Source organism: Bos taurus, chromosome 11 (genome assembly GCF_002263795.3).
Source record: "Bos taurus isolate L1 Dominette 01449 registration number 42190680 breed Hereford chromosome 11, ARS-UCD2.0, whole genome shotgun sequence".
Lineage (NCBI taxonomy): Eukaryota > Metazoa > Chordata > Mammalia > Artiodactyla > Bovidae > Bos > Bos taurus.
In genome coordinates, this window is record NC_037338.1 from 101,730,108 (window position 1) to 101,744,265 (window position 14,158).

General features: G+C 55.6%; 1 protein-coding gene across 29 annotated transcripts in view; it reads right to left on the bottom strand.

The window, feature by feature from the left end:
• The window catches only part of RAPGEF1 (Rap guanine nucleotide exchange factor 1), a 137,264-nt gene that overhangs the window by 33,141 nt on the left and 89,965 nt on the right, over positions 1-14,158 (bottom strand). For 27 of the 29 annotated variants that reach the window (XM_059891272.1, XM_059891265.1, XM_059891271.1 and 24 more), the window contains 6 exons: positions 9,924-10,012; positions 9,103-9,255; positions 8,530-8,653; positions 7,938-8,121; positions 6,334-6,834; positions 1,919-2,121 (listed from right to left, as the gene is read on the bottom strand). In XM_059891272.1, coding sequence (XP_059747255.1) covers positions 1,919-2,121; positions 6,334-6,834; positions 7,938-8,121; positions 8,530-8,653; positions 9,103-9,255; positions 9,924-10,012 — 1,254 coding nt within the window. The other 2 variants (XM_024998695.2, XM_024998693.2) reach the window with 2 other exon arrangements.

Below are 14,158 nucleotides of genomic sequence, written 5' to 3' on the forward strand. Positions count from 1 at the left end.
TGCCGGGACCTTCTGGAGAGGGAAGGCTTCTCGGCCCAGCTAGGGGTCAAGGACGCCCGTCGAAGGCGAGCTGGGGGGCGGGTGCCCTCTTCACTCCTGTGAAGAAGTGGCGGTAAGATGGAAGGAGCCACGCGGATTTGTGTGGGCACCCCAGCTCCTCCGCTTCCTTAGGGCCCCGGTGCTCCTCTGTGGGAGCGACCACGCAGACCAGGCAGCCCGGGCCCTAACCTTGGCCTTGCCATGTGGGGCTGGCTTGGCGTCGGGCGTCACACGACGCTCTCTGCACCTCAGGTTTCCGGCAGATGGCTGTGTGTGTGTGAAGCACCTAGAACCAGGCCGCCTTCAGGGCACATTGGCCCACAGGTGTACCTGTCATGCTCACTTCTGTCTGGAAAACAGGGTCACACTTCTCACACTGGCACCGGAGAAGGGGCGCCCAGCAGTCACACACGGGGTGTCTCACGTGTCCCGGCTTCCGCTTCTGCTGGGGGCTTTGAGCCCGTCTCTCCAGCTCTCTCAGCCTCACTTTACTTAAAGTGGGGGTGACAGGGGCCACGGGGGAGGGGATATTCACAGGATGTTTGCCCATCCTCCAGGGCTCCCTGGCAGCCTTTCCCCAGAGAGCCCCTTGGACCGCCGCCCCACCTCAAGGTGAGGTGATGTGACTCTCACGGGGCTGGGACTCAAGCGCATCCCTCAGGGCTCTCTCCCCAGGGCTCGGCTCTGTGGGCACCACAGGACACAGAGGACACCCAGGGCTGGGCGATGGACACCTGTGTACCCAGCAGGAGGGGCTGAGAAAACCAGATCTCAATCAAACTGGCCTAGCTGTTTAACTAAACATTTTAGGTCAGGGGTCCCTGAGGCAGGCATCTATGTGTCTGTGGTGAACAACAGAGACCCACATTCGGGCATATTCAGCTGTCTGTGGGGAGAGCAGGGCAGGCGAAGAGCTGAGACCTGAGCACAGCTGGGGAGACACAGCTGGTCAGTGCAGGACTGGAACCCAGACCCCCGGCCTGAGCCTGGCCCACCTTCCACAAGACAGGCTGCCCCCGCCCCAGAGCCCCCTGTGCAGGGGCAGGCTCGGGGACTCTGGGACCGGGAATGGGCTCAAGGCCCAGTTGCAGGACTGCTGAGGCCCAGGCAGCTTCCAAGAGTGACCTGAGGACCTTCACCGTCCGGCCATCTGCCTCCCGGAACAGCCGGGGCAGCGTCCCCTCGCAGGGGATGAAGGCGGCCCTCTCTGGTTAAGACGAGCAGACTGGTCAGCACTAGAGCAAGACAGCACGTGCAGCTCTGACGGACTGCCCTCCTGGGTGTACTATTCCTAGAGAGCTCGGCTGGACGGGGCGCTTCGATTCTAGAGCCTGACCCCAGGCCCCGAGGTTAGTAAACTGGTGGCGGAGAGAAGAGGGTTGAGAGGTGCACCCGAGTGCCCCCGCTGGTCCCAGCGTCTCTCCAGCCTGCCCACGGCCAGACGGCCCCTCTGTGCTGCCTACACGGCATCCTGACACAGGAGGGTTCTAAAGGAGGAAGGACGTGCCGGCCTGGAACACAAGCGGCTCTGTGTCAGCCGCCTGCTTCCACAGGGCTGGTCCTCACTGGGCCAGCCCCGGCTGGCGGTGCAAGTGCTTGGGCAGTGAGGCCCACCATGTAAATCGAGGCCACAGATGGCCCCGCACAGACCCTGCCCTGTGCTCTGATTGACTCCCTCCTTTCGGGGAGGTCTATATTGGAGCCACAAAAGAGAGAGAGAAAAATAAAGACTGTCTACAGAGAAAGCAAACATTCTGAGTACAAGCCAGTCCCAGCTGCAGGGGCCCGCTCTGGAGGAGCAGCCACTCCTGCGGGGGGAGATGTGAGCAGGAGAGCAGGCCCAGCGTCCTGGGCCACTCGTGGGGGGCCCCCCACTTACCAGCTGCCGCTGCTTGGGGGGCAGGGCGGGGGGCGGGGCGAGATCGTGTGCGGCGTCGCCGGTGCTGAAGGAGTCGTTGAAGCCATACACCTCCATGAGAAGCTTGTTCTTCTGCTGGTACACGTGTTCCTTCTGCGGCGTCTGGTAGAACATGGAAGGCTGTGGCTCCGAGTAGTCCTCAAGCAGCTGCATGTAGGCCAGCACTGCGCACACAGAGGGACCAGGCTGGGCGGGCCACGCACAGACTCCCGCCCGCCCCGCAGCGGCCAGGGAGAGGGCCCGGGGCAGTCTGCGTGACCGCCACGTGGACCTGGGTACCGCCCGCGTGTCACGCGGCCTCTGGAGGAGAGGGTGGCATGGGTGTGGGGCGGGGGGCAGGCTCTGCGGGAACTCCCTTCCTTTCCCCTCCTTCCCGTGAATCTGGAACCACGCTGGGAAACAGCCTGTGTTTAGAGAAGCGCAGGGGCACACCCACTCCTGGCCGAGAAGCCCTTGGGGTTTTCCAGCCTCTCGAGGACAGGGCTGTGGCTGGGGTGCAGGCTGCTGGGCCCCCTGCCCATGCCTCCATTCTCAGCTCCTGGACCGTCCCTGGGGCTTTCCGCATGTCTGTTGTGGCTGCTCTTCCTGCAGCCCTGCGAGCCCGACGCTCCCTCCTGAGCGACTCAGGTCACCGAGGCCCCTCACCCGCATCCCCGGCCCAGGAGCCCCTCTCAGCCCCGCGCTCCATCCCTTCTGGGCCCTTCTTGCGGCTCCTCACGAGCTATGGGTTTCTCCTTCACGAGAATGGGTTTCTCACATTCATCTGATCGTCACTGAGCACCTGCGACGCGTCAGGAGCTGACCGAGGTGCTGGCGCTCCGCAGGGGCCAGCAATGGCTCTTAGACCCGTAGGGGGCTGACCCCCTCCCCAGGGAGACAGAAAACAGGCCGAGATGGGGGTGTCCCACAGAGGACGGTGAAACAGGGAGGCGAGGGGGCTTCTCCAGAACATGGTGAGGACACGTGGAAGAGTCTTCCAGGAGGCACAGAGCCCCAGGCTGGGACCAGGGTCCGCAGGGCAGTGCTCTGCGGACAGTGGGGCCCCGCGCGGCGCGGGGCCGTGTGAACCGGGCAAGGAAGGGGCCTGAAGCACGGAAAGGCCCCCACCTCAGGAGCTGGCTGTCTCGAGAAGCTGGGAGAAGACAGTTTGGGGGTGCTGAGGCTGTTCAGGTGAAAGACCCCAGGGGGGTGGGGACAGCGAGCGGTCTGACTCAGGAAGAATCGTCAAATCGGGGGCAAGAGGATTTACTGCTTCTCACTTGAGGGCGGAAGCTGCTGCCTGAGGGCAGGGACCCTGTGCCTCCCGGCGGCTGCTCTATCACCGGAGTCTCGCACACCGGTTCACAGAATGAGCGAGCGAACAGAACCCACGGCCCAGCATCCGCCCTGCCGTGCTGAAGCGGGCTGCAGCCCCCGTGGGTCTTGAGGAGGCCCTGCAGGTAGGCAAGCCGCTCCGGCCACCAAATGTCACTCTCCCGTCCTGACAGAGGCTGTTGGGAAGCTCCTACTCCAGAAGGCCGCACGCTGAGGGCAGAAGCACTCAGGCGGGGCGAACAGACCCTCTCCTCTCTTGGAGCCCCTCAGGCAGCCGAGACCTGGCCCCTGAGCTCCGACTCGAAGCTGCAGCCTCACCGTGGAGCCCTCTCCTCACGCGGGACGTCTGAGGGGACCACATTTCTTCTCACGCGGGGCATCCGTGTGGACCGCACTTCCTCAGTCACACACGGGGCGTCTGTGTGGACCGCACTCCCTCTCCTCACACAGGGCGTCCATGTGGACCGCACTCCCTCAGTCACACGTGGGGTGTCCATGTGGACCGCACTCCCTCTCCTCACGTGGGGCGTCCATGTGGACCGCACTCCCTCAGTCACACGCGGGGCGTCCGTGTGGACCACATTCCCTCAGTCACACGCGGGGCGTCCGTATGGACCACATTCCCTTAGTCTCACATGGGGCGTCCGTGTGGACCGCACTCCCTCTCCTTACACGGGGCATCCGTGTGGACCCCACTCCCTCAGTTACACACGGGGCATCCGTGTGGACCACACTCTCTCCTCACGTGGGGCGTCCGTGTGGACCGCACTCTTTCCTCACACGGGGCGTCTGTGTGGACCGCACTCCCTCAGTCACACGTGGGGCGTCCGTGTGGACCCCACTCCTTCTCCTCACGTGGGGCGTCCGTGTGGACCCCACTCCCTCAGTCACACACGGGGCATCCGTGTGGACCGCACTCCCTCAGTCACACACGGGGCGTCTGTGTGGACCCCACTCCCTCAGTTACACACAGGGCATCCGTGTGGACCACACTCTCTCCTCATGCGGGGCATCCGTGTGGACCACACTCCCTCAGTCTCACGCGGGGCGTCCGTGTGGACCGCACTCCTTTAGTCACACGCGGGGCGTCCGTGTGGACCGCACTCCCTCAGTCACACACGGGGCGTCTGTGTGGACCCCACTCCCTCAGTTACACACAGGGCATCCGTGTGGACCACACTCTCTCCTCATGCGGGGCATCCGTGTGGACCACACTCCCTCAGTCTCACGCGGGGCGTCCGTGTGGACCGCACTCCTTTAGTCACACGCGGGGCGTCCGTGTGGACCCCACTCCCTCAGTCTCACGCGGGGCATCCCTATGGACCGCACTCTCTCCTCACATGGGGGCGTCCATGTGGACCACACTCCCTCACCCCACGTGGGGGCATCAGAATAGACTTTACTTCTCACTTCCAGTGGTGACGGATCAGCCCCATCTTCAGAGCCAGACCTTCCTGAAGACCCTAGAGGGTTCTGATGAAATGACTGCTGGAGCTGACTGAACCTGGGGGCCTTACGAAGCAGGGAGGGCTGGCCAGGAGAAGAAGCCCTCTCGGTCACCCCGATCTACTCGTGTGGACCCACCCCGCCCCGCCCTCCCCTCCTCCAGATGGTGGCAGGAGCTCTGGGGTGTCAGCGGCCTCTGTACACACGTGTGCTCGGCGGGTAAGGTGCTTTCGTCAGGAATAAGTACTGGCCTACTCAGTGTGACTGTGCATGCCCCAGGAGGGAGCAAAGGGGTGATGGGGCCAGAGAGGAAAGGACACCAGCTCCGAGGCTGAGAAGCCCCGGGCCCTGGGGTGAGGGCACAGGGTACACAGCAGCCGTCAGTCTGGAGCGGGTGTGTCCCCCTTGGTCACAGCTCAGCGCCACAAGCACCCTGGGTTCCAACATTAAGACCGTGGCAATGACAAGTTTGCAGGGCTGTCTTCTGTGCTTTCAAATGACCAGAAAGTTGCCTTAACTGGAGAGCTAAACCAGTCAGACTTTCAGGCTAGCTGGAGAGGCGCAGAAGGAAATGCCCCTGGAGCCTCTGTCTGCAGCTCCCTCCACGCCCTGGCTTCCTGTGAGGGAACTTCCATGACAGACGGGAATGATACCCTCAGCCCCGTGGAGCTAGCTCTCCCTTCACACCGAGGCCACTACCCAAGCAGGGGGCATCCAGGGCGGTCACTAGGCAGGCACCCTTCTGGGCACGGGCCGAGCACACACACTTGTCTGGGGTTGGAGCGTGGGTTCCACACCCAGGTCACAGCAGTCTCCTGCCAGACGCTCCCACCAAGGCCAGGGCATCCTGGGTGCTGGGCTGATGTGGCTGCACACAGAGAGACGGTGGCAGCCAGTCTGCCCATGGAAAACAAGGCAGAACCCTGCAGGTGACGTGGGGAGAAGGTGGGCAGAGACCCGGGCCACGTGCAGCAGTCGGGGAGCGAACAGAAAAGCAAATTCCACACAATGCTCCTTGGGAACTGGATGGCCAACTCACACTTGGGAAACACTCAGAATACAAAACCCCCTAAGTTCAGCTCTACCCCCAGGCCCTGATCACATCAGGTATCAGAGCCTCTTGTCCAAGCAGCAACCCCAGACTCGAGTCATCGCATGGTACTTCAGGGTCTGTGAGCAGAAGACAGAGTGGGACCAGGGGCTTCTCTCTAACGGCTCCCATGCACTGCCAGGAGCCTGAGAGAGGCCCTGGGGTGGTGTCTGCCCTGCTTTGCTCCGATGCTGCTGTGACGCTGCCCTGAGGCTGCGGTCCCTGTTTTTCTTGGTCACCACATGTTCAGGCCAGGTCAGCTGACTGCCATACGAGAAGCCAAACACTCTGTGGAGACCAGGCCTGAGGTTCTGCTGAGACCATGAGGAGAGGTCAGTTCACCAGGCTTTTAAGAACAACCCCCAGGACTGACAACACAAGGCTCCCGAAGTGTCCCTGTACGTGTGGGTCTGCCTTTCAGAAACAATGAGGCCACTGGTTTGACTCTGATCTACCGTTTCAATAAACGCAACACCGCTTTAGGGCACAAAAGGCATGACCCCATAATAGCGTAACAAAAGCTTACTGTGTTTGTTTTTCTTCTCGGGGAGAGGTGGCGGTTTTTCTGGGTCACCCGTTGATTCAGAAACAGTGAAATCACCCATGAAGTCGACAGAGGCTGAGGAACCTCCTTGCTGAAAGGGAAGAATAGCAGCAAAGGGCGTGAAGGGGACGGACTGGACGGAGGCTGGGTTCTGCAGGTCATCCTCGGAGATGTTGTCGTACTGTGAGGGGTGTCGCTCGTAGGACGCCCGGCAGCCAGAGCTGTCCAAGGTCTGGGAGGCTGCACTCCTGCGCTTCTTCTCGGGCAGGGCTGGCGGCACGTCCGTCTGCTGCCCCGGGGCTGAGGACCCATCTGGCTGGGGACAGCTGCCCAGAGGCAACTGGAGAGGATGGCCAAGAAAGGGAGACCCAGACTCCCCCAAGGACTCTGGCAGCGGGCTGAGGTTACAGGCCACTTGCTGAGGTATCTGGTCTGCGTTGGAGAGGTCTTGCTGAAGGAACTCGTAGTCAGGATCGTAATGATCTGCATCCACACAACAGGGGAAGCACACGGTGAGCCCCCGGCCCCCACAGGAAGGAAAGACCCCCTCCTCTTCCCTGACCTGTCCTGCTCAAGGGACACGTCCCCGTCTCATCCACAAAGACTCCCACTTTACTTTATAGGATAAGCTTTTCTACTGCTTATAAAAGTAAAACTGGATGAGAGTATGACTGGTACGTAGCCTATTCTTCACACTTTCCCAGATTTTTAAAAGTTTTACCTAAAAGAGAAAAACACGCATGGCCACTGTAGAAAACATGGCCAAAAACACTATGCCTAAAACAAAAATCACCCACAGTCCCATAACCTAACTATAATCTCTGCTGACCACTAGATGTATTACCTGCAAAGTTTTTTCCCTCTGGATTCTGTTTTTTGAACTCTAAGAAAACACCATATAAGCAGTCTTGGCTTGATCCACTGGTCGTTAACTCAGGACTGGTTTTTAGCACAGCTGCATACTATTCCTCCAAGGGGGCATGTCACGAGTCTGCTGATTTCCTACACTGAGTGGTCAGGTTGTTCCTAGTCTACCAGGGCTCTTCATGATGCTGAGATTAAAGTCTCTACATGGAAATCCTCCTATAAACCTCGGACTGTGTTCCTAAGATGAAAACTCTCAGAAGTGAAATGTCTAGCTCACAGGACATGAACAGTTCAGTGCCCTGTACGCCTTCTGCCAAGCTGCCGCAGACCCTCCTCTGGCCCCACCACCCGAGGTCAGCGCGTGCTGCTCACTCGCCTTCGTCCTCTGTCAGAAGCTGCCTGGGGCCCTCCCCTCCATTTACAGTTCTTAGCATGTGGGCTCTCCTTGGGCAAAGGGAGTCTAGAGACACACTGGCGGACCAACTGTAATAACAGTGACCGCTGCCATGTCTCTGTGGTCTCACAGTGTTACTGCAATAAACTTTCAACCCCCTTTGGAGACAGACTCTAGTATCCTCATTCTGCAGAAGAGGACACCATGGCTCAGATCCTGATGGACTTAAGGTCAACAGAGCCAGTGACTGGCCTCGCTGTTGACCTCACAGGAGCCACCGGGACGCGCGAAGCTGGCGGTGGTGACATGCATGCCTGTGGCTCACCTAGTGTTTCACAGCTTGTGTTCCGGGAGCACTGCCCGCTGTCCCTGTCCAGAGAGGACAGCTGCTCGTCCGACTTGCTGAGCTTGCCGATGCTGCTGCAGGGCGACAGGCGGGGAGACTCACCGCTGTACGAGTGGCTGCCTCCCGACAGCCGTCTCTGTGCGTAACAGTCCACGTCAAAGTCCTCGTGTGCAAAGTGAGAACAGGCCCAAGTCACTGCTGGGGGGTGGCGGCTGAGCCCAGGGGAGGGAGCAGGTGCATGTACTTAGCGAAGGAAATAGTGGGACGTGCAGAAACTGGCTGCAGGCAGTAAACACCACGCACGCGGCGCCTCTGAGAAAAGGCCTCTACAGGCGCTCGGAGCATTCTGACCAAGGGAGGCCCTGGGCTGGGCCCTGTCTCCTCACCCTGGGAGGGAACCCCACCACGGCCTGCAGAGGGAAGGACCACTCAGGAGCGGAGGCTGCCCAGGGAGAGAGCTCCTCCCTGTGACCAAAGACAGGGACTTAAGACCACTGGGCTTCTTTCAGTTTTAGGAACCAATGCACCAGACCCAAAGTTGACCTCTGCCTTTCTGGATGGGAGTAATTACCTGCCTATTAATTCCAACAGGCAAACTGGAGCCACTGGTGGCTCGACTCATGGGGGCCACAACGGCCACACGCGTGGGGGACGGAGCCGACTGTCTCTTCTTCGGGGGCAGTGCTGGTGGAGGACTGAAACAGAGCAAGGAGCCGTCAAACCAGACAAGCTGAGCAAAAGCTTTTATACAGGCGGTAGGGTGTGGGCGTGAGGTTCTTACATTATTAGACACGGATCCTACTTTCTACCCTTTCGACTTCCACCCCACTCCCCTTCTGCCGAAAGCCTAGCATTTGAAAGTCCCTGCTTTTTCCTTTCATGACAAATGGTACCAGGTTCTGCTTGGCTAGGGCTAAAAGGCAGCGGCTGGGAGTTCTCAGGGCGAGGGGGCAGGGGAGGGCGAGGGGCCGGCACCGGGCCGGACTCTTGTCCTCTGGAGACAGCGTCCTGAGGAAGGTCAAACCACCAGTGTGCCTGAAGAGCAAGTTCTTCCCCTAATGGCACCATCTTCTTTTTGGCTGGCACCATCCGTTTGTGAGATTACAACAGAAATAGATGAGAGAGCTAGAAAAATAGAAAGTACCTGTTATCAACCACCCTAATGCCAGGTAAGGGGGGCTTGGGGGGTGCAACCTCTTCGTCCATAGAGTCTTGGAGCCCCTCGGTTGACTGTGACAGGCTGGTCGTCTTGTTTAGTATCTCCATCTCTCGATCCGTCAGGGGGAGCTCAGACTGGCTGGAGGGTTGAGGAGAACTCGGGGTTACAGAAGGCCCCAGGGCAAGCACAGACCCCGAGAGTGTCAGGATGTGACCAGGGCAGGGAAGTGTCCAAGGGGCCCAGGACACAGAGCTGACACTATGCCCTGGGCTCCATGGCAGAGATGGGGTTTCAAGTCCAGTTCGATCACCCACAGAAGCTTGGCCACGGCCCCTGAGTCTGCACCTTTGTCTCCTTATCTGTGAGAGGGATCTCTGGACTGCGCGATGCTCGAAAATGCCCCCAAATGAAGGTGTTATTATTTTCACTAGGGGCTGTGAGTAGAAATTATTGCAAGGCCTTAAACTGTCCACATCACCCTCAGTAATGCTCTCAAGCCAAACCCCTAAAAACCCAATCTGTCAAAGTTGTTTCTCATCATGGGAGGAAGCAGGTCAAGAAGAGTGTAGGTAGGGTCACTCTGCACATCACATGGTGTCCTGGGAGAAGACCATGTTGAGACCAGGCAATCATTCAAGATAGGTGTGAGCTACACACACTTCATGGTAATCTGGGCTCTTACCCAGAGGTCACTGAGAAGGGACCACGGGCCTCACAGGACATGGTCTGCCTGGCGGGGGCTCCCTTCTTTCTCAAGTGTCCACCGACCGAGACCGCAACCCCTGGAGGGCTTAGTCAGCACTCACCTGTCAGGTTTGCAGGCTGGGGAGCTGGGTTTCACAGGGCTTGTTGGAGATGGATGCCCCTGCTTCTCGATGGTGAGTCTGACCAGCTCCTACCCCCACACAAGAGAAACGAGGTGAGACACGAGGAGAGCTCCTACGCTGAATGTCCTGACAAGGTGGGCCAGCTGTCTGCCCTCCACCGCCCAGAGTCCCCACTCACCCTATGGGCGAGTATTGTTTGACTCAGGTAATCTTCATGACTTCCCAAAACATGTCCTACCCGCCCAAAACACCTCCACAGCGCGCAGAGAAGTTTCGCATGCATAAAGACACTTCCTCTTGGAAGGGGGAAATGACCAGCCCACTGTCTCAGAATGACTAAATTCATCACACAAACTCCTGGCAGTGACTCCCAGTTGGTTTGTGGAGAAGACCTGCTCTGAATTCTCTGAAGCCAGGATGCTGCCTACTAACGATTAAGCTTGTGGTCTGGGGTAAGGTGGTTTCCCAGAGTGAGCTATCTGTGGGTGCAGCATCTGTGGGTACCCAGAGATGATGAGTGGGGATCTTTGTCACCTGACAGAAAGTTCAGGGCTTATCACCTATCAGAGAAATGACTTCAGAAAATAAGTTTTTTTAATAGGAGAAAAAAAAAAGGCAATTAGGGTTTACTTGGTTTTCTTTCAATGAGAATGCATTTCCCCTGACTTTGATGACCTTTATGGCTGCATATTCCATATAAGACCCACTCAAAAAATACAGAATGAGAGACTTCCCTGGTGGTCTAGTGGCTAAGACTCTGTGCTCCCAATGCAGGGGACCAGGGTCCGATCCCTGGTCAGGGAACTGGATTCCACATGCCACAATTAAGACCCAGCACAGCCAAATAAATAATTTAAAAAAAAAAAACAAAAAACAAAATGTTTCCACCATTCTCTCTAGTCTATCTGCCCCACCTCAACTGACTACTTTCTCACTTCTGTTTCTTGGATCACTTCTGCCTAAAACTTGATGTAAGTGGAACCGCACAATATGTACTTTTGTGTCTACCTTTTTCTGAACAGCTTTACGCCATAAAATCCAGCCATTTAAAGCGTGCAATCCAGCGGGTTTTAGTCTGTCCACAGTGTTGGGCACCATCAGCACAATCAACCTCGGGGCTCGTCATTACTTCCAAAGAAACTCTGCACTTTTCGGGGCCCCTCACAGCCACCAACCCACTCTCTGTCTCTATTCACCCGTCTTCTTTTGCTCAGTGTAAATGGCCGTGTCTGTGTGTGATCCTTCTGTTGCCGAGTTATATTCCAGTGTATGGATAAACCAATTCCTTCATCCATTCTCCTGTTGATGCACTCCTGGGCAGGACCTTCTTGTGTCTCAGGAGAAGTTCAGGCTTTCATCATGAACAACTATTTCTAAAATTACAGAGGAGGCAGCAATGGAAGAAAGTGGGGCAACATGGCAGTGTGCCCCTAGATCAGACTGCAAAGCTTCTCCAACTAAAAACGCATTGCCCAGCAACCGCAACAAGTATGCGAAGGCAAAGAGTTAATACCCTTCATGGTATTCATTTCCTTCATGGAACGAGCATTCTTTGAAAAAACACAAAAACTAGAAAAAAGGTGAACACACCAAAAAAAATACCAAAGAAATTTACAAATGTAAAAACCAATGGTCAATAATCATTAGAAGTTCTCCAGTTCCGATGGTAATAAAAGCAGAAACTTCCAGACTTCCATGATAGAGGGAAGAAATGATTTGGGGAGTCTTTCTAAAAGATGACTACTTGTCAGTTCACATCAAAAGCCTTAAATATCTGCATATATTTTACAACAATTTAACCCAAGGAAAATAACATGGATATGTAAAAAAATTAAGCCACAAAGAATGGTCACTGCAGCATTCTATGTCACAGATAAAATCAGACTAGTCAATATTCCAGAATTAAATATTCACTACTAGGTACTGATGCAGGTTAGGAAGCAACAGTTAGAATTGGACATGGAACACAGACTGGTTCCAAAGAGGAAAAGGAGGACGTCAAGGCTGTATATTGTCACCCTGCTTATTTAACTTATATGCAGAGCACATCATGAGAAACGCTGGGCTGGAAGAAACACAAGCTGGGATCAAGATTGCCAGGATAAATATCAACAACCTCAGATATGCAGATGACACCACCCTTATGGCAGAAAGCGAAGAACTAAAGAGCCTCTTGATGAAAGTGAAAGAGGAGAGTAAAAAAGTTGGCTTAAAGCTCAACATTCAGAAAACGAAGATCATGGCATCCGGTCTCATCACTTCATGGGAAATAGATGGGGAAACAGTGTCCGACTTTATTTTGGGGGGCTCCAAAATCACTGCAGATGGTGATTGCAGCCATGAAATTAAAAGACGCTTACTCCTTGGAAGGAAAGTTATGACCAACCTAGACAGCATATTAAAAAGCAGAGACATTACTTTGTCAACAAAGGTCCGTCTAGTCAAGGCTATGGTTTTTCCAGTGGTCATGTATGGATGTGAGAGTTGGACTGTGAAGAAAGCTGAGTGCCAAAGAATTGATGTTTTTGAACTGTGGTGTTGAAGACTCTTGAGAGTCCTTTGGACAGCAAGGAGATCCAACCAGTCCATCCTAAGGGAGATCAGATGTTGAAGCTGAAGCTCCAATACTTTGGCCACCTGATGCGAAGAGCTGACTCATTTGAAAAGACCCTGATGCTGGGAAAGATTGAGGGCAGGAGGAGAAGGGGACGACAGAGGATGAGATAGTTGGATGGCATCACCAACTCAATGGACATGAGTTTGGGTAAACTCCAGGAGTTGGTGATGGACAGGGAGGCCTGGGGGTCTGGAAGAGTCGGACACAACTGAGTGACTGAACTGAACTAGGTACTGATTACATAAATTATGATAGAATCAAACAATGGACCATTATACTACTATTAAGAAAACTCAGAACAAGAATATATGATAGTGTGGAAAGACAATACAATGTTAAGTGGAAAAGAACCCACCAGATGGTACACTGGTGGACACACAGTATGTTTTGGAAACAAAACACAACCAAAAACACATGTATGGAAAAAAAGATGGCTGTGAAACACCCCTTATTCTCTTGCTTTTGCCTCTCTGCTTTTTCTTAATTTGCTACAGTGAACATACAGTAATTCTGAAATACCAATTAAAAGAGAAAACAGGCATACTCCATATAATCAGAGTCAGTGTCACCCCACTCTGCCACAGTCGATGCCTGTTCCTGGAGAGATGAGGAGGGTGGCGGCCGCCCACAGTCAAGGACTGGGAGAAGAGAGGAGAAGGTCTGCCTTGGCCGTTAACCACCATCTACAAGTTAAACATGACCCCCCACATGCTGAAGGAACAGCTACCTGGCTGGTGATTACAGACGAGGTGCAGAGCCAAGGGCTGACGCAATCAGAAGAGGGAGGCAGCCCCCCGCATCCTGTCACCTGTAGAGGGATGGGGGAGGCAGTTTACCCTGGGGGTGCAGCATCAGGGGGAGTCCTTGGAAGCCCCACACTCATGCTCATGCTCTTTACGAGCAGGGCAAGGGAAGACAGAAGTGTGTACACTCGCATCTGCCGAGGCAGGAAAACATTCCACTAATTCTTGAGCAACTATAATTAGAAGGCCATCTTTCTGGAGAAGCAGCTGTGCGAAGCCAACTAATGAACAACAGCAACAGAATCATTGAAGATAGCACACGTGTGCAAGTGTGCACCCGCATTCCAGACCAAGGCAGAGCCTGGCGCCCCCGGCCCCCACCCCGCCAGGCCCAGGCCCAGAGCCGCAGGTGAGGGGCATGGTCACCATGCCCTCCAGCCCAGACAGGCTGGCCAGTAGGCCTTCATGCTCACAGGTAGTAAGAGTGCCCTTAGAATGGGCGCGTCCTTGGCAACTGTCCTAACACCCTCAACCCCAATGAAAGCCCTATGCCCTCCACTGAAGCCAGATTTCTGGGAGGACGTCAGACTTTCTGGTCCTCCTACGCACAGGTTAGGAGAGACTGAGAGACGACTGAGACTGGGTCCAGAGCTGGCGGCTGTGCATCAGACAACTGCCGGTTCACAGAAAAGCAGTTTCCAAAAGCCAGAAGGTATTTGGAAAAGTTCCTTTCTAAATACATAATGCTTCATTTCTAGGTTCATTTTATTCATACTGAGTGATCACAGAGATGCTTCCATCTGAAATGACCCTCGGTTCAGGGCTCAGGTAAGACACACTCCTATCTGTTCTCA